Source organism: Podarcis cretensis (genome assembly GCF_951804945.1).
Source record: "Podarcis cretensis genome assembly, chromosome: 8".
NCBI classification, from domain to species: domain Eukaryota; kingdom Metazoa; phylum Chordata; class Lepidosauria; order Squamata; family Lacertidae; genus Podarcis; species Podarcis cretensis.
Window position 1 is genome coordinate 40,490,268 of NC_137177.1, and position 22,196 is coordinate 40,512,463.

General features: G+C 46.5%; 2 protein-coding genes and 1 long non-coding RNA gene across 3 annotated transcripts in view; 2 read left to right on the plus strand and 1 right to left on the minus strand.

Annotated features, from left to right (window-relative positions):
• The window catches only part of HYDIN (HYDIN axonemal central pair apparatus protein), a 137,968-nt gene extending 122,273 nt beyond the window's left edge, over nt 1–15,695 (plus strand). Inside the window, exons 77-86 of the mRNA XM_079988354.1 lie at nt 1,545–1,743; nt 2,752–2,910; nt 4,762–5,042; nt 5,747–5,966; nt 7,127–7,339; nt 8,106–8,269; nt 10,014–10,164; nt 11,254–11,484; nt 12,897–13,121; nt 14,759–15,695. Of these exons, the coding sequence (XP_079844480.1) occupies nt 1,545–1,743; nt 2,752–2,910; nt 4,762–5,042; nt 5,747–5,966; nt 7,127–7,339; nt 8,106–8,269; nt 10,014–10,164; nt 11,254–11,484; nt 12,897–13,121; nt 14,759–15,247 (2,332 nt within the window). The 3' untranslated portion in view covers nt 15,248–15,695. The remainder of the gene's footprint in view (nt 1–1,544; nt 1,744–2,751; nt 2,911–4,761; nt 5,043–5,746; nt 5,967–7,126; nt 7,340–8,105; nt 8,270–10,013; nt 10,165–11,253; nt 11,485–12,896; nt 13,122–14,758) is intronic.
• Nucleotides 15,696–15,698: 3 nt separating this feature from the next.
• LOC307222923 lies at nt 15,699–17,027 on the minus strand. Its single transcript, XR_013841908.1, has 2 exons — nt 16,851–17,027; nt 15,699–16,052 (listed from the first exon to the last, which is right to left on the minus strand). It is a non-coding gene; the product is annotated as an uncharacterized lncRNA (long non-coding RNA).
• A 148-nt stretch (nt 17,028–17,175) lies between these two features.
• The window catches only part of VAC14 (VAC14 component of PIKFYVE complex), a 71,986-nt gene continuing 66,965 nt past the window's right edge, over nt 17,176–22,196 (plus strand). The window contains exons 1-5 of the mRNA XM_079988392.1: nt 17,176–17,442; nt 18,142–18,292; nt 19,217–19,384; nt 19,897–19,959; nt 21,981–22,088. Coding sequence (XP_079844518.1) covers nt 17,339–17,442; nt 18,142–18,292; nt 19,217–19,384; nt 19,897–19,959; nt 21,981–22,088 — 594 coding nt within the window. The 5' untranslated portion in view covers nt 17,176–17,338. The remainder of the gene's footprint in view (nt 17,443–18,141; nt 18,293–19,216; nt 19,385–19,896; nt 19,960–21,980; nt 22,089–22,196) is intronic.

The following is a 22,196-nucleotide window of genomic DNA, read 5'->3' on the forward strand; positions in this document are numbered from 1 at the left end:
CAGCAGTGGTGTGATGTTGGGCTACAGGCAGGGCAAAGAGCTAGCAGGGTGGAGGGCAAAAGGTGGGAGAATCAGAACCAAGAATCACAGGCAGGAAGCTCAAATTGACCATTGCTCAGGCAAAGTCCCATGCCTGCCTTGGGAATTTATATAGCCCCATCAGCAAAGGGCAAATCAATATGCTACCTAGATCAGCGGACTCTCCTTAAGATGCATCACAGCCCTGTCAACCTTTCAATCTGCAGCATCTGTTGGGGTTGCAATTAGAAGATCTCCAGCTGCTTAGATGGGCTTTTTCGGATGAGCTAGCTGGTATCATTAGTAGTCCCAACCTCCATTTTCTGCCTCACTTGTTGAAGGCAATTTTGGAAAGTATAAACCTCACCCCTGATGTGGTAGTTGACAAATGTGTGATGCCCCATTTGCACAGGCACATTAGCAGTCAGGAAGGGATGAATGTGTGACACAACACTTTGGATCATGTCTTCTCTCTCTTTGCCTGCTCCAACTCTGCCCTGCGAGGGGCCCCTTGTGTTCTAGTGCCTTGCCTCAACATTGTCAGTGGAGGCAACAGCATTGGTTTGTCAAAAGCCCAAAGCACTGTGCATCTCTCCACTGAGAGCAGCTATTAGCCCAAGAAAAAATGCACATAGCAGAAGCACAGAGAGTTGGAACAGACATTAGAGCTGATCACTGTATGGAGAGAGAGAGGGGTGGGGTGGGGGGGGAGAGGGAGATTGTGGAGGCTGTGAGAGGGTAAAAAGGAGAGCAGTGAAGTTCAACCCCTGTCACACTCATTTGCTTTTTGAAAATGTAGCTTAATAATTCCAAATAAGTGGCATGGGTTAAATCAGTGGCATGACACAGGGCAGTTGATACAGAATTAATTTGTTTTACCATCTATATTGGCAATCCTGCTACTTTTAGCTGTCAGTGATACAGATATTATAACCAGAAAGCAAATAATACAGTATACAAATAATTATAACCCCAAGTTAAATAATGCAATAAAATGATGAGGCAGGTTAATAAATAATTAAGTAAACGATTAAGTAAAAAGTTAACTGGGTAGGCAGATCAGCATAGATCATATCAGTCACATGTAAATCAATTAAAATGTGCTGTAAAAAGTATAAATTGTCACATTGTATACATAAAGATTAACCTAAACCTTAAATATAAATTTCTTCTGAGCAACATATAGAACTCTTACAAAACAGGAGAAGAGTTATAACCTGGCACTCCTTGATATGTATTCCAAAAATCCTTTTTTTCAGTCATATTTGAGGTCCACAAGTCAACCTGTTGGAAAGCTGCTCATCTTTCAGAGTCAGAGGCACCTTTTTGGAGAAAGAATCTTTCTGTTTCAAAATGTGGTATCAGTTCCACCTAAGTATAGAACCTAGTAGGGGCTTAGGCAGGCTTTGTGGCTGGAGAGAATGACCACCACTTTGTAAGGTTGATAATAATAATAATAATAATAATAATAATAATAATAATAATAATAATTTTTATTTATGATAGTCTCTTCTGCCTCTTCATAGCCTGGAATGCTTGTTCACCAACACAGCTTACCTCGAGGTTGGTTTCCATGCTGAAGTGCTGGGTGCTGGAGGAAAGGCAGAGATTCCAATCACCTTCTATCCCCGAGAGGCCATTTCCTACCATGAGGTCATCACCTTTGAAATCAATGGGGTCTTGCAGCGTAATATTGAGGTCTTCGGGAAGGGCATTGAGATGAAGGTGAGACTGAGTGAGTGTCCTGGACCTCTGGGCTCCACAGCCAGAGAGGCCAAATTAAGACTTCAGCTTTTGTGCCTCTTATAAGATGCAGCTCAAATATGTTATTCTTTAGGCAAGTGGGATGTTTTTCTAGGAGCTGTATCTTATTTATCTTTATTGAATTGGCTTCCTTCAGCCTTGCATTTGTTGAGTTTCTGCAGTCAAATCTAAGTTGAAGGCAAGGAAAAGATTCTCCAAACGAGCAGAGGCTGCTTCTCAATTTTTACATTGAGATAGAACAGTTAGCGCTGACATGGTCATTAACTGAGGTGTGCAGAGTGGGGCAGAACCTACTAAGTTCTTGCAAATATACAGTGACATGAAAGTGGTTGCAGACAGGGTAGGAGCAAAGCAACATGGTTAGAACTCTTGAAAGTCTCCTCCCTCGGCTGAATATGAGATTGTTGAATTAGGCATTTCTGAAACAACATTGCATCGCAGTCAGGGATATCCAAAGCTCACAATGGAAGGAGGATAGAAGTTCACGACAGGGATGGGGATCATCTGTGCCCCAACTCCCAGCAGCCAGCAGGACCAGTGCGCAAGGACTGCGGGAGCTGTTGCCCAGTACGTTCTCCACCTCTGCTTGGTGACGCGCTAGGCCAGAGGGAAATGGTGAGGAGTTTGACTTTCCACCACTGAAGGAAATCTGGAGATCTTGGAAGGAGACAGGGAGACTGAGGCATCCGAAAGGAGCACCAGCAGCTTCTTCAGGGCAATCCAGACATCATGAAGGCACAAAAATTTTGAGTTTTTTCTGCTTTCAGCATAATCGCTCACCTGCTGTTTTTTCCTAAAAGACAATGTTGTTTTCTCATCCTTGAGCCTTTCATGCACTCTCCTGGTATCATTTTGTCTTCACGTCTCATTGTTATATGGACCCTTCATCACACTAGCCTGTGCCATTTTCTTACCTGTTTTTCCTGCTCCATTTCAGTTGTCCCCACTGTGTGTTTTCTTTGCCCACAGATAGAGGTTACAGAACCTCACAACAAAGTGCTGAAATTTGGAGCTGTCCCTCCAGGGCACAGTGTGAAGAAGATGGTGACAATAGTGAACCGCAGTGTCACTTTTGTCACCTTCAACCTAAATTTCATGTACTCTGCATCAGAGTTGCAGGAACAGAAGGTAAGGGTCGTCCCCCCCCCCTTTCCTGCCATGGGACCCCCTGCACCACTGGTCATTCTAACATAAGGGATTGTGTTCTTAATACTGTGATGCATTTCTAATTTCAGTGGCTTAAACATAACTCCCCCCCCCTTTGTAGGATTGCATATGCAAAATCACTGAGAAAGAATTCAGATTAATAAGTAAGGCTACAATCCATTATTAGCTCAGAAAAGTTAAGACTTGGATATTGTTCATCTGACTCTGTTTTGAGTGAAGAAAGAAATGCTATTGCATAGCAGAATCATTAACCAAAAATGTCTTACCAGTCAAATTTGGCTTCTGGTACACTGCCAAAGCTAAACCAGGCATATGCTCACCAAAGAGGGCCCTCCCAAACATAATGTATTTTCTGGCTTTCCTCTCCTTTTGACAACACATGGGAAGCCTGGAGGGCTTTTGTAGTTGGTTACCTTAGGAGGGGAGAACTCTGGCAAAACTTGGATTCTGCTCCAGTTTGGGCACTTTGAACTGGGTTTGAACAACTTCAGGTATATTTTATGCAGACTAATGTTATAACTTATTTTTTTCTTCAACTGCACTCCTGTGAAATTATGACTGGTTCTATTAGCCTTGTGATCTAAATGGAACCTCCATGTTCAAGCAGTACCATATGCTGGTGGAATGCAAGGAAAATGAGAAATATGAGTGGTTTGGTTATTTCTAAAAATGGTTGGCTAGAAGACCAGCCTGGTCTCTACTGGGGCAATTGAATTGCTTCCCATTTATCTGGCAGGACCTTTAACAACTGCATAGGGAGAAATACGAAGCACTGTCTGTCCTACCTAGTAAGGGTGTCAAAGTTTATAATTGAGATGTTTGTTTGGATATCACATTTCACAGTTCTGAAAATTCATACCCATTTTAGATAGAATCCATCTCCCCTCTGAAGTTCAGCCCAGTGTTGACCCTCCTTGACACAACTGCCTCCAATCCAAGATCACCAAATGGCTATGTTTGCATCAGGAAGATTCCATTGGTCCTTTAGACTTTGGATATAGCTATAGCAGTATCCTAGGCATAAGGGCCCCTGGGAGCTTTAGTTCCCAAAGATGTCCCAGTAGCATCATCAGGATCCATGGGAGCTACTTTCCCCAGTTCCAGAGGGGTAGCCATGCTAGATAGTTGCAGTGAAAAGAACAAAGAGTATTGTGTAATCTTCAAGACTGACACATTTATTATGGCTTAAGCTGAGGTGAACTACAGTCCACTTCATCAGATGTGTGAAGTGTTATCCTGAGTTACAGGTACAGTATATGTTTGACATGTGGAGGAAGTGCAGGGAGGTTAGAGGGAAATGAATTACAGAAAAGCACAGACAATTAACAGTTGTTGAAAAGACAGCCTAGTGTTCCATAAAGTATGTAGTATCCATGGATCCTGATGGGTCTACTAGGGCACTAAGAGCCATGGAACTACATCTCCCATGAATCTTTGCACTGGGAATAAGGTTAAGTCCTCCTAATTGCAACATTTTGCAAGTGAGTTTGGAAAAAAGTGAAGCATTGAGGTGGGGATTCCAGGCCTGTTTATCAGGAGCATGAGAGGGTGTTACCTCAGAATGGGACCCAAGTTTAATTTGTTTGAGGTAGGTCCATTCTAAATCAATCCAGGAAGAGCTTGCCCTTCACTAATTACGTATTCATGGTGCAAAAGCCATACATATGCCTGTTATGCAGCTGTTCTGCCAGTGAAAAAAGTGGCAACCTTAGCCACCAAACCTACCAGACTTGCTGGAGAAAAGCAGCCCCTTGGAGTTATCTGGGGCAATGTCTGGTCCAGGAAGTGTTCAGACCCATCTCTCTTTGACAGGTTCTTTCCATGACTCCATGCAATGAAATAACCCTGAAGCCCAAAGAAGGCACATGCCACGTGGAGTTGACTTTTGCCCCGAAGAGCCGCATCCTGCCATTCAAAGAGGAGGTCCTGCTTGAGTGCCACGGGATCCTGCGCTCCCTCTTCGTGGTGCAAGGCTGCAGCCAGGGCATCGAAGTCAGTCTGGACCAGGATCATGTCCCTTTTGGAGCAGTGGTGCTACGGAGCCAGGCTTCCCGCCGCATCATGATGCAGAACACAGGAGACATCGGTGTGGGGTAAACAAAGAAAGTCCTTCTGGCTGAGTTTCCCTCCCCACCCCACCCCGCCCCACCCCACTCCACCATCCTTTATGCTCCACAAGGCTGGTCTTCCTCCCTTCAAGTCCTGTCTTAAGTGACCATTCACTTGTTCCAGAGGTGTCAAAGGCAAAACAAAGCAGAGAGGAAACAGGACAGTAAATCCATGTCCACTGGGCCAGCTGCAGCTGGTAAAAACTTTTGCATGTTTTTGAGTAACCCAGGATTCTGTTAGGGGAATGGCACTCACCTGAGTCTCCTTCCAATCCTGTTATCCTTCCCCCATCACCTCCCACTGTCTTTGTCACTAGGGGGTTGTGGCTGCATAAGCTCCTTTTTAGTAATTCCTCTCTGTAGCCCTACCATGGAGCACCAACCATCTTCAGAAGGGCTAATCCAAAATGTGTGTTTTCCCAACCCCAATGGAGGCATTTCTAATAGATTGTGTCTATTACAATACCTCTAATTCCCTGCATGGCAGCAACTCTCAGCACTAGAGATCAGCAATATGCAGCCAGTGGGTTTGGTCTTCAGCCTCCCAGGTCAGCCTCCTGTCTTTCTCTTCCAAATGTGCCTCTTGAAATGGCTCAAGAAAGGAAGCATGGAGGAAACGAGAGCAAAGGGGCTTTCTGGGTTGTCCTCCACCCTCCTGCTGAAATGCTTCTTTTTCTTTTCGTGAAAAGATTTAAATGGGACGCCAAGCGCTTCAAGCCAGACTTCTCCATTAGGCCAGTGGAAGGCTACATTTCCCCAGGAACGGACGTCTTCTTTGAAGTGACTTTCCACCCCTGTGAGCAGAGCCAGGACATCTGCTATGAGAACCTTCAGTGTCACATCCAAGGCAGAGAACCGCTCACGCTCATGCTCACCGGATGCTGTGTGGGAGTCCCCCAGGTCAAAGAGGTACAAGACCTCCTCAACAGGACTGTTTTCGTGGGATGGCAGGTCTCACATGTGACTAGTCTGTGGAACACTCTCTGCAGCTGTATTTGCATATTTGGGCAGAGGATTAATGTGTTTGGATCAGGCTTGGATGTGAAACCTCTGAGATTTGCACTCTCTGAACTACCATGCAAAAATACAGTTATCCTTCCATCCCCCTCCCCCCCCCCCCTATTTGGCCATGTCCCAGCACTCTCCTTTTAGTTGTTCTTTTCTGTTTATTAAAAAATAAAGGTCACATGTGACCACCCTTGCCACAATAACCTGCAACATACACTTTTTATTTGGGAAAACTGTTTGTATACAACCTACAGAGGCCTTTCAGTAGGTATAGCTCAGGCATAGGCAAACTCGGCCCTCCAGATGTTTTGGGAATACAATTCCCATTATATCTGACCACTGGTCCTGTTAGCTAGGGGTGATGGGAGTTGTAGTCCCAAAACATCTGGAGGGCATAGTTGATGGCCAGGGGTAATGGAAATTGTAGCAGTATTTGGAGGACACCATGTTGTTGCTATCCCTGAATTACCAAATAAGGAGTAATACAGATGTAGCAACTCAAATGTCTTCAAAATGTTCCCCAGTGATAAAATACCAGTTGCAAATGTTTTTGTGCTTGGGGGAAGATGTGCTTTGTGGGCTCTTGAGCTCTAAGCTAGCCTTCCCCAACTGGGTGCCCTCTAGATCCTGTTGGACTACAACTCACATCAGCTTTCGACTTCTGGCTCTACTGACTACAGCTGATTGGAGGTAGAGTCCAGGAACATCTGAGGGCCCAAGGTTAAGTGACTCCAGACTATGAAGGACTGGCAACAACCCCACCACCTCCAGTCCCACCCATTTATTTTTTCTTTGAGACGGTGCACTGGAACTCTTGCTTCCCCAGTGTAATTCCCATCTTCAGTCAACTGCCCTGAAGAACTTTTTCCTCTTTGTGAAGGGAAATTATTTAGCAAGGTGAAATTCAGGAAATCAGTACCGAAACAGCTCTGAAGAAAAGGAGGCTTGGACAGCCTGGTTTTGAATGTGCTAAAACCACCCGGAACATGTTCAGAATTCAAGTGTGTTGACCATATAGGGAAAAACTATGACACACTCCGTCCCCTCCTTTCACTCTTCAGGTGGTGAATTTCACATGTCAGGTGCGGGCAAAGCACACACAGACCATTATGTTATCCAACAAGACCAACCAAGCTTGGACCCTGCGGCCAATCATCGAAGGGGAGCAATGGAAGGGTCCAGAGTTCATTAGGGTAGAAGCCCACCAGCAAAACAAGCCATATGAAGTCACCTATAAACCCCTTGCCATGAATTCAGACAACAAGAAGGACCAGGTATTTCACAACAAAGGGCAAAGATGCCGAGGGGAGGGGGCAGAGAGGATATTTTGGGTCTCAGATCAGAATTGCTAGGGAATTGGTCTAGATTTGCGGGCTTCTGTCTATGGAGATTTGCTATTGGCAGCCCAAAGTTTCCATGTATCTTTATCAACCAATTGTTTTAAAATAATTATTTTAAAGTAATTATTAAAAAGAAATATTTTATTTATTGCATTTATATCACACATTACTTCTCCAAGGAGCTCAGGGTAGCGTATTTGGTTCTCTCCTTCCTTATTTAATCCTCGCAACAGTCGTTTGAAGTGGGTCAGGCTGAGAGGCAGTGACTGGCCTAAGGTCACCCAGTGAGTTTCATGGCCATGGATTACAATTTTTTTTGGAAAAAAAAATAAAGATAAAATAACATTAAACTAAAAGAACACTAAAACTAAGAGTTGGATCCAATGCTAGTCATACTCAATTAATGGATCTGACTAACTTTGGTTCATTACTTTAGGTGAGCTAAAAGTATTTTAGCTGTAGAAGCACCTCTGCAGCTTCATTTGATGCTCTGCTATGTTGCATTGAGCATGGTGGGCTTACTCTAGAGAGTGGCATTTCCAGGGGAAGGCAGCTGTTTTGTTTTTCTGTTGCAAATGCCAAGTGACCTAAGAACCATCTTCTTTTCCTAGTGTCTTTCAAAGCAACCACATTTCACAGGGGAAATCTGGTCATGCCATGTCTGTATCTTGAGGTTCTCATTTCTCCTCTTGCCTGTTAGGGGTCCATCTTCTTCCCCCTCCCGGATGGGACGGGGCTGCTGTACCTCTTGCAAGGCACCGCAGAGCCTCCAAAGTCTGCTGGGAACATCATAAGAGAAGTTCCATGCAAAACATTCTACACAGAACTTCTTCCCATCTCCAATTGGCTAAACAAGCCACAAAGGTAAATGGGACGGGGTGTGTGTGTCATAGGGTTGGGACTGGCAGTGTCTGTTCCATCCAGTGCCAAGCAGGATTCTACAGTTCAAGGTGTGCCTTGGCATCCATTGTCAGTAACCTGTTTCAGGCCATGGTCCCTGAATTCTTCAGACCTCTTGCCTTTCTCAGCCCTCCCAGGCTGAGTTTTCCCCAGGCTCTCTCTGCACTTCCAGTGGCTGAGAGTTGCACTCTGTTGGGTGAGCTTTGGTTGCAGTCCAAGGAAAGCCTTGAGACTTCTGCAGTGACCAGTGGTGAGCTTCATGCAGACTATGACTTATTCCCACAGCATGAAGTGGGAAGGAAGGAAGGAAGGAAGGAAGGAAGGAAGGAAGGAAGGAACTACAGTTAGGCATACCTCAAAAACCTGGGCAGCACCGGTGAAGGATGCAGCAGATAGGCTAGTCTGTGGTCTAGGTCTTGCAGTTTGGTTGCACTGTGTGGCACAATAATTTTCACTTTGTTACATCCTCCTCCTCCTAAGTCCAGGGCAACAATATAGCTCTGAGTGAGTCTCCACCTGTCTTTCTTCTATTTTATGTGAGGAAATTGCAGTACATCCCAGAGCTCCCAGCAGTTGCTTTTCTTAACCTTAGACACTTTGAGGTCCACATAAAATGAACATTGTTTCCATAGAGGTGGTTCTGAGCACCCCCAAATGTTGCTCAGACTCTTCCTACCCCCTAACCACACCAGTTTCATGCCTGATGATGATATATCTAAGCAGAAATATATTGAAGGACCATGAAATGTGTGAGATTGATGGTCCAGCAGATAGATAAACAAGATAATAATTTCCGAAATCGAGATAAAGGGAAGTCGATCAATGTCATCAAAGTTGTATGTATTTCATGTTTTTTTTGTTTGTTTTTTTCTCTTTTTCTGTTTTTTTCTTTTTCATTTTGTCTTTTGTATGTTTGTGAAATATATTTATGTCAAAATTTAATAAAAAATTTTAAAAAAAGAGATTGATGGTCCAGCTGTGCAATGAAATGTGACTCTTTTGAGTCAGGTTGGTGAGCCCTCATCAAGACTATACTGCTTGTGATGGGCCACAGGAGCAAAATGAATATATTCCTTTCACAATTGCAGTGGGGGGGGGGTGTTTCTCCAGTGCTTCTCCAAGTTGGAAGTCAACACCTTGCCCCCAAATGGACTTTCAGCCTCCTTTCATCTTTTCCTTCTCTGTTACTTTCTGTGGTCACATCAATCAAATCCCACCTTTGAATATTGCTCCAGCAAATCCATATTATATTTCTCTGCCAATAAAACCCAAACTAAAGACTTAGGGTGTTATGGAATCAGACAAGAATCTTGGGTATAGGGCAGAATACAAATTTCAGTAGTAGTAGTAGTAGTAGTAATGGCTGCCCTGTGCCTTTAACACCAGCTTAATCTGTAGAAACAAGCAAGAGAAACTTTTCACATCATTGGAATAAATATGATTTCCTGCTAAATGTCTGCATACCTAGCCCTGCCCATGACCCAGTTGAAGAGGCTAAGCTATTTATTTTTTTAACTTGCTTGAATAAAAGTTGAAAAGCTGCGAATTATACAGAAGACAGTTATTTGCTTGTGGGTGTTTTTCTTCAGTGGATAAAGCCGGGGAGAAAGTGGCCTCCCTTTGTCTGCACAGCCACAGCCAACATTCCACATCTAGTCCCTGTGGAGCATTTAGAGGGTGAATGTGGTGACTCTCCTTCCTCTGACAGATTCCGTGTGACAGTGGATATGCTGAAGCCTGAAAGGCTGGAATTGACCACCACACTGAAGACCCTGGACTATGTGGATGTGCCTACTGCTGCCAAGAAGGACCACAAGCTCACCTTCTTCTCTTACAGGGAAGGCATGTACAGTGCCAAGGTAAATACCCAGCCCTTCTGAGGGTGCCTGAAGTAGAAGGATCCCTCCCATTCATAAGGACCACATCAGTGGAGGTTTAAGGACAGTCTGCTCAGCAGAGCATTTGGGGATGCAGCTAATCCATCATCAGCCCCTTTCTGGGCTGCAGGGATTTCCATACAAGAGGCTGTTCTGCAGGTTTTTTAAAGGCATTTTGTATCAAATGGGTGAAGGGCAGCTCAAATAATAATAATAATAATAATAATAATAATAATAATAATAATTTCTTATACCCCACCCATCTGGCCGGGCCTCCCCAGCCACTCTGGGCGGCTTCCAACAAAATACCAAAGAGTAATGCATCAAACATTAAAAGCTTCCCTAAACAGGGCTGCCTTCAGATGTCTTCTGAAAGTCTGGTAGTTGTTGTTCTCTTTGACATCTGGTGGGAGGGCATTCCACAGGGCGGGTGCCACTACCGAGAAGGCCCTCTGCCTGGTTCCCTGTAACTTGGCTTCTCGCAGTGAGGGTGCCCCCAGGTGTTGTGGACCATTTATTGTTTTATTTATTACATTTATACCCTGCCCTTCCTCCCAAACAGTGCCAAACAGCTGTAGCTTCCAGTATCTCTGACTGCTGGCTTTGCTGTCTAGGGCTGATGAGTGTTGTGGTCCAAAACATCTAGAGGGTACCACATTGGTTATCCCTGGTGCATAGCTGAAAAGGAAAATGTTTCCAATATCAAATGCTTTGGAATCATTTCCCCTCAGGCTCTACATCTGCTGTCTTGTGTAGGCTGAGAATTCATTGCCATCCTTTCCAGTCACCTGACCATTTTGCATTTCTCCTTTTCTGAGAGCAGCCCAGCCACTGCTGGCAAGAACTGCAATTCATCATAGTTTCAGTGATGCTGAGCTCCAACACTAGTTCAGTTGCCCTGCACTAGGCAATCTGAATGCTCAGTGCTTCTGGAAAAAGCAAGGGTGCTCAGTTTTGCGCAGTGTTTTGGCAAAAGGTGGGTGAGATAAAGCTGACCTGAATGGATTTCCATCCTGCAATGGAGTCACCACCATGGCAGCTCCTGACCTTGACACTTCCTTACCTCTGCAGGTGACCTTCCGCAATGAAACGACTCAGGAGTTCCTGTTCTATTTGGTGACTTTTAAGGTCATCCCATGTGGCCCACTTGGCACCATTGAGCTGATGACCCCCGTGCGGCAAAGCACCTCATCTTCTGTGAAGGTTGAAAACCCTCTCCATGTCCCAGTGACCTTCAACACTGACTGCAAAGTGCCAGACATCAACATTCCCCCCCAGTTCATTGTCCCGGCTCAGTCGGAGGTATGAATTTGCCTTTGAAGTGGCCAAGAGCCTGGTCTTGCAGCTGCCTCAGCCAGCAATGGCCAAGACGGCTCTGCTGTCATTCGGCAGTCAGCAGAACTACATCTGGGTGATTGTTTCCTTTCCCTAAAATGTTTTGGTTCCACTTTGTATATAAATATAATAATATAATTATAATTATAAGTATAATAATAAATCTGGATTTCCCACCTGCTGCAGTCTGGCCTGGAGCCTGGCTCAGACCTGACACAATCCCTGGGATAACTTTAGTCCTACCCTTCAGTTGCTGAAGGAACAAATCTTCTCACCCTCATATGTCCTTCTTCACTGATGAATCCAGGACTTCTTTCTCTTTTTCCATTTCTCTCCTGCTCCCTCACACACCCTCTTTTTCCTCCCACTGTCTCCTTATGGCACGCCTCTAAAAAACCCTTTCACCTTCCCTCCGGCGTTCTCCTGTGGAGATGCTCCCTCCTTCCCCATGTGTGCATTCTGCCTGCAGGAAGGACTGGTTGACTTTCTTTTCACATTTTGAAAGCAGCATGATAAGGAAGGGGAGGCAATTCACGAGTTACTGTCAGATGAAAACAAGCTCCTCACAGGAAGGGAAATGTCACTGCTGCTGCTGCTGCTGCTGCTGCTTCCAACACCTCCAAGGTGTGGAACGCCCTCCTGTCCCCTGCCCCTCCCAGAGTCATCAGGCAGCCAGGACCTTTGGCATTGGTCTGGCTGTCACTGGCTAGATTGTCAAAAGGGATTTACTAGCATTGTTCAACAGTCCATACTGTTCTGTAGAACAGAAAGTGACCCAGCCCAACTGAAAATGGGAACATTTGGCCTCTAGAGATGTGATTTCTCTGTTATCACCTTACCTTCCAAGGAGCCTAGGGTGGTATACATGGTTCTCTCCCTCATTTAATCCCCACAATAACTATTTGAGGTATGTTAGACTGAGAGACTGTGAGTGGCCCAAGGCCACTCAGTGAGATTCATGGCCAAGTGGGGAGACCTGCTCTCTCCCAGGTCCTAGTCTGACACTTTTAACCACTATGCCATACTAACTCTCTAGCTCTCTATGCCTGCCTATTCTCTTGCCCATTCCTTGCCTGCCTTCCATGCTGCCCTCCCAGCCTGCCACCCTCATCAGCTTGCCTGCTGCTCAACTGTCTCTAGGTTGACCCACTGGCTGTGGTGCCTCTGTCCCAACCCTGCTCTTGAACCTGCCAGAATTTGCCCCTTCTGCTCTTCCACATGCTCTCCCTTCTCTGCTGCTGCCCAGTGTTGGCCATGGATGCTGAACATTCATTCTTGCAGAGAAAGGGAGTTAGGTGGAGCCAGTCAGTCAGTGACTGTCAAATCCCCCTCCACTTCTTGACTAGTTGCTTGTTCTGCCTCCTCCCCTCTTTTCTCAGGGGGTGCTTGTGTTTGAGTTCCAACCAATGAGGCCTGGAGAAGTTACTGGGCGCCTGTCCCTCTACAGCAATGAGCTGGGCTCCTTCCAGTACGACTTGATCCTGAAATCCACCCCAGCCCGGCCAGAGAAAGCCCTCTCCTTCTGCGCCATGCTGGGCAGCAGCCAGATTGTCTTTGCCAAGTTTGTCAACTACACCCGTCAGAAGACCGAGTACACCACCAAGGTGATTCCTGTTGCTGTGATGCCACTTCTAGTCCAAGTTGACAGACACAGAGCTTTCACCCACGGTAGCCTTTGCTTGTAGGCAAATCAACTTTCCCATCATCCCGCTCCACTAGCTTATGATACTGCCACACCTTTGTGGCATTGTAGCTCTTGCTACAGGCCCTGCAGAAGCAAAATGCTTCCTCCCACCCCATCTTGGCCACAGTGCCAACAAGCTTCTCTTCCCAACTAGCTGGAAAGCATGTGAACATCCCTCTGGAACTGCTTTCTGCTGAGTCAGACCTGTTAACATCTGCTTTTGCAGGCAGAGAAAGGTATTTCCCAGCCAGGGACGGAAGCAGGGACCATGTGCATATCTTACTTTATGATGTTTATACCCCGCCTTTCTCCAAACACCTCAAGGTAGCATACACAGTTCTTTCCCATCCCAACAATCCTACTTGTGAGAGGTAGCGACACTAGCTGAGTCGGGGTTTGAAGTGAGATTCCCAAGTCTCTTTGACTCTCTGCAAAGCATTTGCTCTGCTGTCCTGAGCTGTGACCCTCCTGTTGCGTGTGCCACCCACTCCCAGCAGACAATGGCAAGGGTGGGGAAGGGCTGTTAAATTTATCTGGACTTTGGCTCTGACACAGCTGAAATCTGCGCTAGCTGGTTGTGGGTCCCTCTCCCTACTCAATAGGTTTAACCCAGGCTGACTTGAGCAGTCAAATGGTTGTTTATGTGTGTGACTGGGATGAGGTGAGGAGTTCTCCACGAGGAAACTTTGACTTTTCTTTGCAGAAGATGCAAGGAGTTCTATCAGTCTCCCCCTTGCTGCCAGGCAAATGAAAATTGCAGAGGAAGTGGAAAAGGTTTGAGGCAGCACGAAGGCAAGGGTGGATGTGACAATGCAGTGCAGTGCAAATTTGCAACTGAGAAAGCAAAGAGGCCTCTGGTCTTGAAAGAAAAAATGGCAGAAAGCCTGGCTGCCCACCTGCTGTGGTATATTGATGCCTTTCCTGCTGTTGCACATGAAGCCTCATCACTTTTGAGAGTCCATCCTACACTTCAGGCTGTGTAATTTAGGCCAAACTACTGTGGAGAACCTACTCACCTTTTGGGTTCTGACAAATATCTCATCCTCCAGAATATTATAAATAAAAATAGCTGCTGCCAGGCTCCAGATTGTTTCCTTCTGTGCCCAAGTTTGGATTCTTCTCACAAGGAAGGATTCTGGGTAAAAGGAGATCTGCCTTACGATGCCTGTGTTAGTTTTCAAAGGCTGCCAGGGTGAAATGCCTCTAGGTGCATGGGACCTACCCCCGCCTCTATCCCTCCCTCCCCTCTCCAGGGAGACTCCTTGTTTTCAGAACACACCAGTACAATGGGTTGTGCTCTTCTGTCTGGGGTTGGTGGCTGATTGCTTCATTGCTCCAAAGGACAAAGGCATTGCAGGAGGAGTTTTGCCAGGGAGAGGAAGCAGTAACTGAGCCTGAGCACAACAGTAATGCAACCCAGTTTGTTTGTTCTGTTTTACTGGAGTTTGTTCTGACCCTCTGGACAAGACTTGAGTCAATAAGAAATGTTACGTTTGTCTGCTCTGTGGTACAACTGCAGCCACCAGACCAACCAGACTGTGATTTCTCTCTTTCCAGCTTGACTGCCCTGACTTCCACGTGGATAAAGTCATCAATGCACCTGCAGGATCTCTAGGAGGCACTGAGGTCAGCGTGGAAGTAATCTTTGAGCCTTGCCAGTTGGGTGAATGCAAGGGAACACTTGTCCTTTCCTCAGCCATAGGAGGCGACTACGTCATCCCTCTCAGTGGCACATCAATCCCTCCTAAACCACAGGGGCCTATTCAGATCAGGGCTGGCACCAGCACATCCATTCCCTTTAAGAATGTCTTCCTGCATCCCATGGCTTTCTCCTACATTGTGGAGAATTCTGCCTTCACTGTGAAGGCCACTGAGACTATTAAGGCTAAGAAATCAGCTACCATCCTAGTTTCCTTTGAAGGGAACCCAAGTGGCACCAAAGCCGCTGTCACCAGCAAGCTGGTTGTCTCTTGTCCTCGTGCAGCTGGGCTGGGCTCAGGAGTCTCCTGGGTTTATTATCTAAAGGGTATCACACCTGAGAAATGAAACTGTGGAGAGCCACTGTGTTGTCTTGTTTCATTTAAGCATTGCCATAAGGAGAGAGAGAGAGCTAGACGGTCAGCGCATTGTCTTGCTTTTTGGTATTTGAGCCCCTGCGTCAAGCATCTTCCTTGCTTTTCTTAGGAGAAGGGAAAGTTGGCAATGCCTCTGTACCTTTTGGAAGGAGAGGGGAGGAAAGCCCTCTGTGATTGTCCTTGCGGCAGGCACGGAGGACAGCAGGGTGTGTTATACAGGGCTTCCACATGCAAGATTTCTGTCAGAACAAACCAAGTGTCTCCTTGTGTAAGGAGGGCAGCACACACCATACCAGGAATGTCCTTCTTCCCTTAACATTCCTCCAGTGTTCAATCTGCTGAATAAGTTAATGCAGCAGCATAAAACATCACCTGGAAATGTGCAAAATGAGCTTCTGCCTTGTATTCATGATAAGAATGTCTTGTTACATAAGATTTTATTTTGGAATAAAGGTTATTAAACAAAACAAGAAACTGCTTGAAAGTTTGTCAGGACAAGGCTGCAGGTAGGATTCTGGGATCTGGTTGGGAGAGAGCCAGACCAAAAGCTTAATGTCTGCTCAGGTTGCCTGCAAACCGTTAGATGATTTGGATGGCAATAATCAGCTGTCAGTTCCCTCCATGGTAGAAAGTGGGAGAGGCAGAACAACCAAGACCTGTGACATCAGGGTTGTGCATAATGTCACATACCTGTCTGTAGACTCAGCTGTGCAAATGTGCAGGTTAGGCTGAGAGGGACAGCTGGCATCCTGATAATCTGTTTCTGGAACTTCTGGCTGCAGAGATATATATAAGGGCATGGACAAAATATCCAGTGAAATATTTGACTCCAGAGGGGATAACAGGACTTCTCTTGGTGATAGTGATGGAGACCAGGGCCTCCTTGCTTATGACCCAGATGCTTTCCAACAAGGTGCTATTTGCCAGCATGCCTCTCTTCAGAACTGCCCTCCCCCAGTGTTGGCTCTGACAACATACTAGGGCCAAATAGAGAAAAGTGAGCCATTTCCACAAGTGGCTGATTCCTAATTGAGCAGCACAATCTCTGCCACTGCTCACAGTTGTCCTAGTGCCAGGCTTTCATTTAAATAAACAGGTAGAGGGGGTTGTGCTGCCAGTCTTTCAAATGAAACTTAGGGACATGGGAGATAAGTATGGTTTTGACTGTTTCTCACTCAACATGCCATCATTTATGTTCCTTCAAATTGAAATGCTTTAAGCAGGCTAATGTCAGCACTTTCCAGAAGTTGTTGGGACTCCCAAGTCTCCTCAGCTGGATGGCTGCAGGTTCGCCACCCCTCCTTTATAGCAATGCTCTGCAACAGAGGGTTGGGACAGCGGCATTATTTGCCAGAATTTTAAAGGGGTCCCCAAATGTCTGTTTGGACGAAAGGTGGGATTCGAGTGTCAAACTGTTGAAGGCAATTAGTTTATACAGTAGAGTGAGGAAAATGCTGGGTCTACGAGACCCGCTGACATAAATGAAGGCGACTAACTTAAGCCATCTGTATCAGTGGGTCTATGAGCAGCACTGAGTTGGAGGCAGCCCAGAAAGGCAGAAAAGTGATTTATACTAGGTCAGGCCACCTGCGAGAGCTGCTGGTCCTTGGAGCTGGGCGATCCCGCTCCACAGCCCCAGAGGGGCGTCTGCCGATCCGGATGAGGCGTCGCTCGAAGGCGCTGGGCGAGATGCCCCATCAAGCCTCCCCGAGCTTCAAGGTGGACTGCGCCACCCTGACTGCGCCTTGATCGCTGGCGACGCGCAGGAGCCGGTTCGAGGACCGTATGAACGAAGAAAAGCGGCTCGGGGGAATGTGTCACGTGAGACCGCCGGGAAGGGGGGGAAAGCAGGAAGCACCTGATATCTCACGTGACTGGACCAAGATGGCCGCCGCCTGGTAGCCGGAGAGAGAGGCGGGGAAGCGCCTCCTCCGCTACAGCAGCGCCAGTGCCTCCTTCCCGCCCACCTGCTCCTGCGCTCGGGAGCCGCTCGTCCCTTTCTCCCCTCTTTCCTTCCTTCCTTCCTTCCTTGAGGCCGGGGCAAGGCGGGACGACCGGCGCGATGAACCCGGAGAAGGACTTCTCTCCGCTGACGCCGAGCATCGTGCGGGCCCTGAACGACAAACTCTACGAGAAGCGGAAGGTGGCGGCGCTGGAAATCGAGAAGTGAGCGAGGGGGGCGGGCTGCCTTCCATTCACGCTCTTGGGCCGCTGAGGGGGCCCTTCTCGCACCGCACTGGCAGCAGCAGCCGCATTAGTAGTGCTCGGCAGGGTCTTTCCCCGCCCTTCCTTGAGGTGCCATTGGCGGGCCTTCAGCCGCTGAGCCCAAAGCCCTTTCCTCAGCGCCCGCCTCCCCTTGCTGAAGGGCTGGCCCGTAGGTGCTCCTGCTCCTCCTGTCACCGAAGGGCCTCATCCTTCTCTTGGAGCAGGCCTGAGCAGGGGCGGGAGTGCTGGTTTAGAGCGGGATCTACAAACAGCAGCTCTGAGGAAGTTGCTCCTCTTCTCTCAATTCTGTATTTCTCCGCTCTCACCACATACCAGGTATAGAGATCAAGCCTTGAAATAGGTGACACAGAGGCAGGCTGCTGTTCGTATGGTGGAGGAGCCTTATCCAGCCACAGAGAAAACCAAGCCTTTCTCCCTGCACGCACCTTGCAAAGCTACTTGTCAGCTTGAGTGGGCAAAACTAGGCGAGGTGGACTAGTTTTGGGGCTCCGTTTCATTTGTTCATAGAGGATTCATTTGTAGGCAAACAAGGTTGCTAATGTCCAGCTAAATTAAAAGAAATATATTCCTCATGTTAAACTGGAGCCAGATATGGACCTGGTGAGACATGATATAGCCTTCTTATTCTCCTGTTTTTAGGCTGGTGCGTGAATTTGTGGCTCAGAACAGCACAGCTCAGATCAAGCATGTGATTCAGATTCTTTCTCAGGAGTTTGCACTTTCCCAGCACCCACATAGTCGAAAAGGGGGGCTTATTGGCCTGGCAGCCTGCTCCATTGCTCTTGGGAAGGTAGGTGGTGTTGCTGTTTCTTTGACCCCATAGGAGGACATGAGCCCTTGTCCTCTGTTAGAAGGGAGAGAGGCTGTCTGTTCTAACCTCACATTTGTTAAATAAAAATTATTTATCACAATCTCCCAAAAAAAGTTTTATGAATAATTAAGCTCTAATGCTGATTTGGTGCAATGTTAAGAAATATCTCCAAGTAACATCTTCATATGTAGGGAAGCATTTAGTCAAGCTGTGTGCTGCTTCCAGCTGCCTTTGACCAATTTCCTTCCATTTTCCCTGACAAAATTTAGGCTTATTCACACATTACTTGGCTAATAAGGAACTCCAAGTTTTGAGCCACCTTTGGATGTTTTGGCATTGTCAGAAGGGAACAGGTTCCCTTCCCTCCCATCAGTGGCCAGAAAAGGCAAGGGAGATGGGACTTCTTGTTAGCAGAGTGACGGCTCTTCCTACATTCCTGAAAAGAGGCTGAATTCTGGCCCATCTATCACTCTTTAAAATGGACTTTCTTGCCTTTGCTGCATAGTAAGGAGCTTTTGCTCTAGGTTTGGGGTGCCCATATTTTCTGGATTTGAGGACACATTTGGAAACTTAAGAAACTGTTGTGGGACCAACAAATGTTCATTTCACAGAACACAACTCTCCACAACAACTCTCCCATCTCATTTTTACAAAATGGACAAGTAATGGAGACTTTAGCACCTGTGTGCCTGAGGAATCTGTGTTGCCCACAAGCATGATGTTGGTGACTCCAGCTATAGTCAGTGCCTAGGCATTCTGTTCTTAACCAGGTTTGCTGGCCCTATTCCAAGCCCCCACCCCCTACCCGGTGCACTTGCAAGAAAGCAGGGGCTCCACTCTGGTGTAGCCGCTGCTTAAGTCCATGGCTCCCCCCCCCCCTTATCCTTGTGTTTTGATTTGCAGGACTCTGGGCTGTACTTGAAGGAGCTCATTGAGCCTGTGCTGACATGCTTCAATGATGCTGACAGCCGCTTGCGGTACTACGCCTGTGAGGCCCTGTACAACATTGTGAAGGTGGCCAGAGGCTCTGTACTCCCCCACTTCAAAGTGCTGTTTGATGGCTTGAGCAAGGTAATGGGTTTTCTTGACAGGCCAATAATGTCTCACACATGTAAGGTCTCTGATGTCCTGTATATTCCTGCTCTGGGGCTCTTTGGAGGTGTGGGTGCTGATTCTGGACAACTGGGGCTGAGATGTGGCACTGAGGATCTCCATAAGCATCCCCTAGAGGAAAATGTTCCTCCTACATTGTTGCCTTCACTCCAGTTCATCCTCCTAATACTAACATGTCTGCAGAAGAGTTCTGGGAACCTGGCGGAGAGTCTGGTCCAGGGGTCCATGAATGTGCTTTCCAGATCGCTCACGGCAACCATAGCTCGGATGGTGGGTGAGGGCTTGCCTCTGGCTTTGCACACTTTCTGGGCATTTCTGGAGCTCAGTTTATTGTCAGACAGGAGGTGGTGTCCCTGCCCCATTGTTGGGAGTCAATAGCCAACAGAAAATAGTTGTCTCTTGGTCAAGTCACTACTAGTGTCTTATGCACACGGCTCAGCCATACCACATACTCTCTCTGTTTTTCCTAGCTTGCTGCAGATCCAGACCCAAATGTCAAAAGTGGATCTGAACTCCTGGACCGGCTTCTGAAGGTACAGTCCTTCCTGCTGACAGCAGCTCATGATGTGCTGGGGATAGGTTACAGGTGGAGGGATGCATATTTCCTGCATTAGTCTTGTTTGTGATCTCATGTAGAATCTGCTATCCTGGTTTTCAAGTTTTAAATATAGAAAGGTGCTAAAAAAGTGAGAATGTTCTTCAGGGTGTGATAGAAGTGATGAGTAATATGAAAAGTAATTTTGCAGAAAGTGGTGAGTTTGGGTGTCTGCCAGGGTCCCAGGCCAGGAGAGAGATCATGTTCTCAGCAGCCCTGCCATTCATGCTTTATATGAAGCACCTGAGAAGGCTGGAGACTGTGTTGGAACTAAGTACACTGGAATGTGGACCCAACTCCCACAGACAAACGCTTCTGTTAATTTTTCTAAGGGAATCAGAAATTTATGGGAAAGATGGGAAACCGAAACCAAGTTCATAAAGCAAACTGAGCATGCACAATGCACCTCTGGCTGGATGCTCTAGCTACTGGCACTGCATCCTAGACTGCTAAGAAACAAGCCATCTTGTTCTAGAGGCAAGGCAGATGCTGCTGACCAGCCTTCTTCTTTAGAGATCAGAGGTCACCTTCCTTGTTCCCACTGTCCTCTGAGATTGGTTGTTCCCTGAAGAGCAAGCAGAATTACATGAAAGCGAGCTTCCTCTTCCAGAAGAAACAGAGTATCTGAGTTTCATAGGAAAGGGGAAGAAAAAGCTATACAGTAAAACCTCTGAAGCAGCTTTGGCGTTTGCCTGGGCATCTGGCTGGGCCACCAGAGGACTTCTCAAGCACCCCAGAGAACAAAGAGCAGATATTTAAAATGGTGTGAGGCTTTGGTCTAGGACAAGGGAAACAAACAAGGTTTTTAAAAAATAAAAGATTGTGAAGATTTGGTTCTTCACAACCTCTATAGAAACCGGACAGGGCGTGATTGTTCTCTGTATGAGAAAGAAGGCATAGAGTCCAAAAAACTAGAAAATGAAAGAGGAACCAGCTCTTCCACAGAATCCCTCTTGGTCATAATACCAAACATGAAAACTAATTTCATGACCAGAACTCTGAGGATCAACTGGAAATGGAGAAAGAAGTGTGGGAAGAGTGTTGTAATGAGCATGATTTCAACCACATTCACATCAACAGAGTAAAAACATGTTTGGAACACAGTAAATTACCTGAAGTTCTAGGTTTACTAAGCTGCTGTGCCTTAGAAAGGTTCTGGTCATGGAGCCTCCAAGAGTGCAGCAACCAGGAACTTAATGCTGGTTTTAATAATTAACCCCAGGACCTGTGCCCCTGATACAAATGCTGTTGACTGATCGAGAACACAACGTTACCAAGTGTGTTTGTGTGCATATGGATTCCTCTTTTGAAACCAGATGGGACTATGTTTAATTTAGTTGGCGATGTTTCACATTTGTATACATATGAAGGTTACTGGAGATTTGCCAACTAAGTTAACTGTAGTTGCATGGATTTTGGAAAATGGATTTTTTTCAATAAGAAGGAAATTAGTTCAAAAGGAAAATTAAGGACATTAAATCTCTGCAGAATGCTTGGAAATGGGGGATGTTCAGGGATCATCCTCTTACAAATGCTGAGAAGTCATACATTTACACTGGAATATAAAGGCAAGTGTTGGCAATCATGGTGTGTTCAGCAAGCATATGAAGCAGATTGTAGGACAGCATCAGCCAGATCTCACATCTCTGTTAGGAAAAGGCTGGACCTTCAAGCACCACAATGTCTTGGATTCAGGCAGTTGGTCTGGAGCTAATGCAGCCTTTGGCACACCTGACATCTTCCAGATATTTTGGACTCTAGCTCCCAACAGCTGTGCTGGCTGTGACCAATGGGAGTTGTCCGGAAGACTCCTGGCTGGTGAAGGCTGAGCTTATGCATGGCTGGAAGGCTCTCTTTCCTTTCTAGAGTGGTAGAGGTCCTGGACTTTATGTAGGGTTCAAGCCCTGATAGGAAGGGAGTCAAGGCTCATTCTCATGCTCATTGGCTCTGACTTTCTAGGACATTGTGACTGAGAGCAACAACTTTGATCTGGTGAGCTTCATTCCACTGCTGCGTGAGAGAATCTACTCCAACAACCAGTATGCTCGACAGTTTATCATTTCCTGGGTAAGTGTTTTTGGTCTGATGCTGGGATTTGTTTCTCTGGCATCTCGAGTGAGCAGTGTGTTTTATAACTGTCAGCTCAGTGTTTTCTGATACTTTGGAATGGATGGT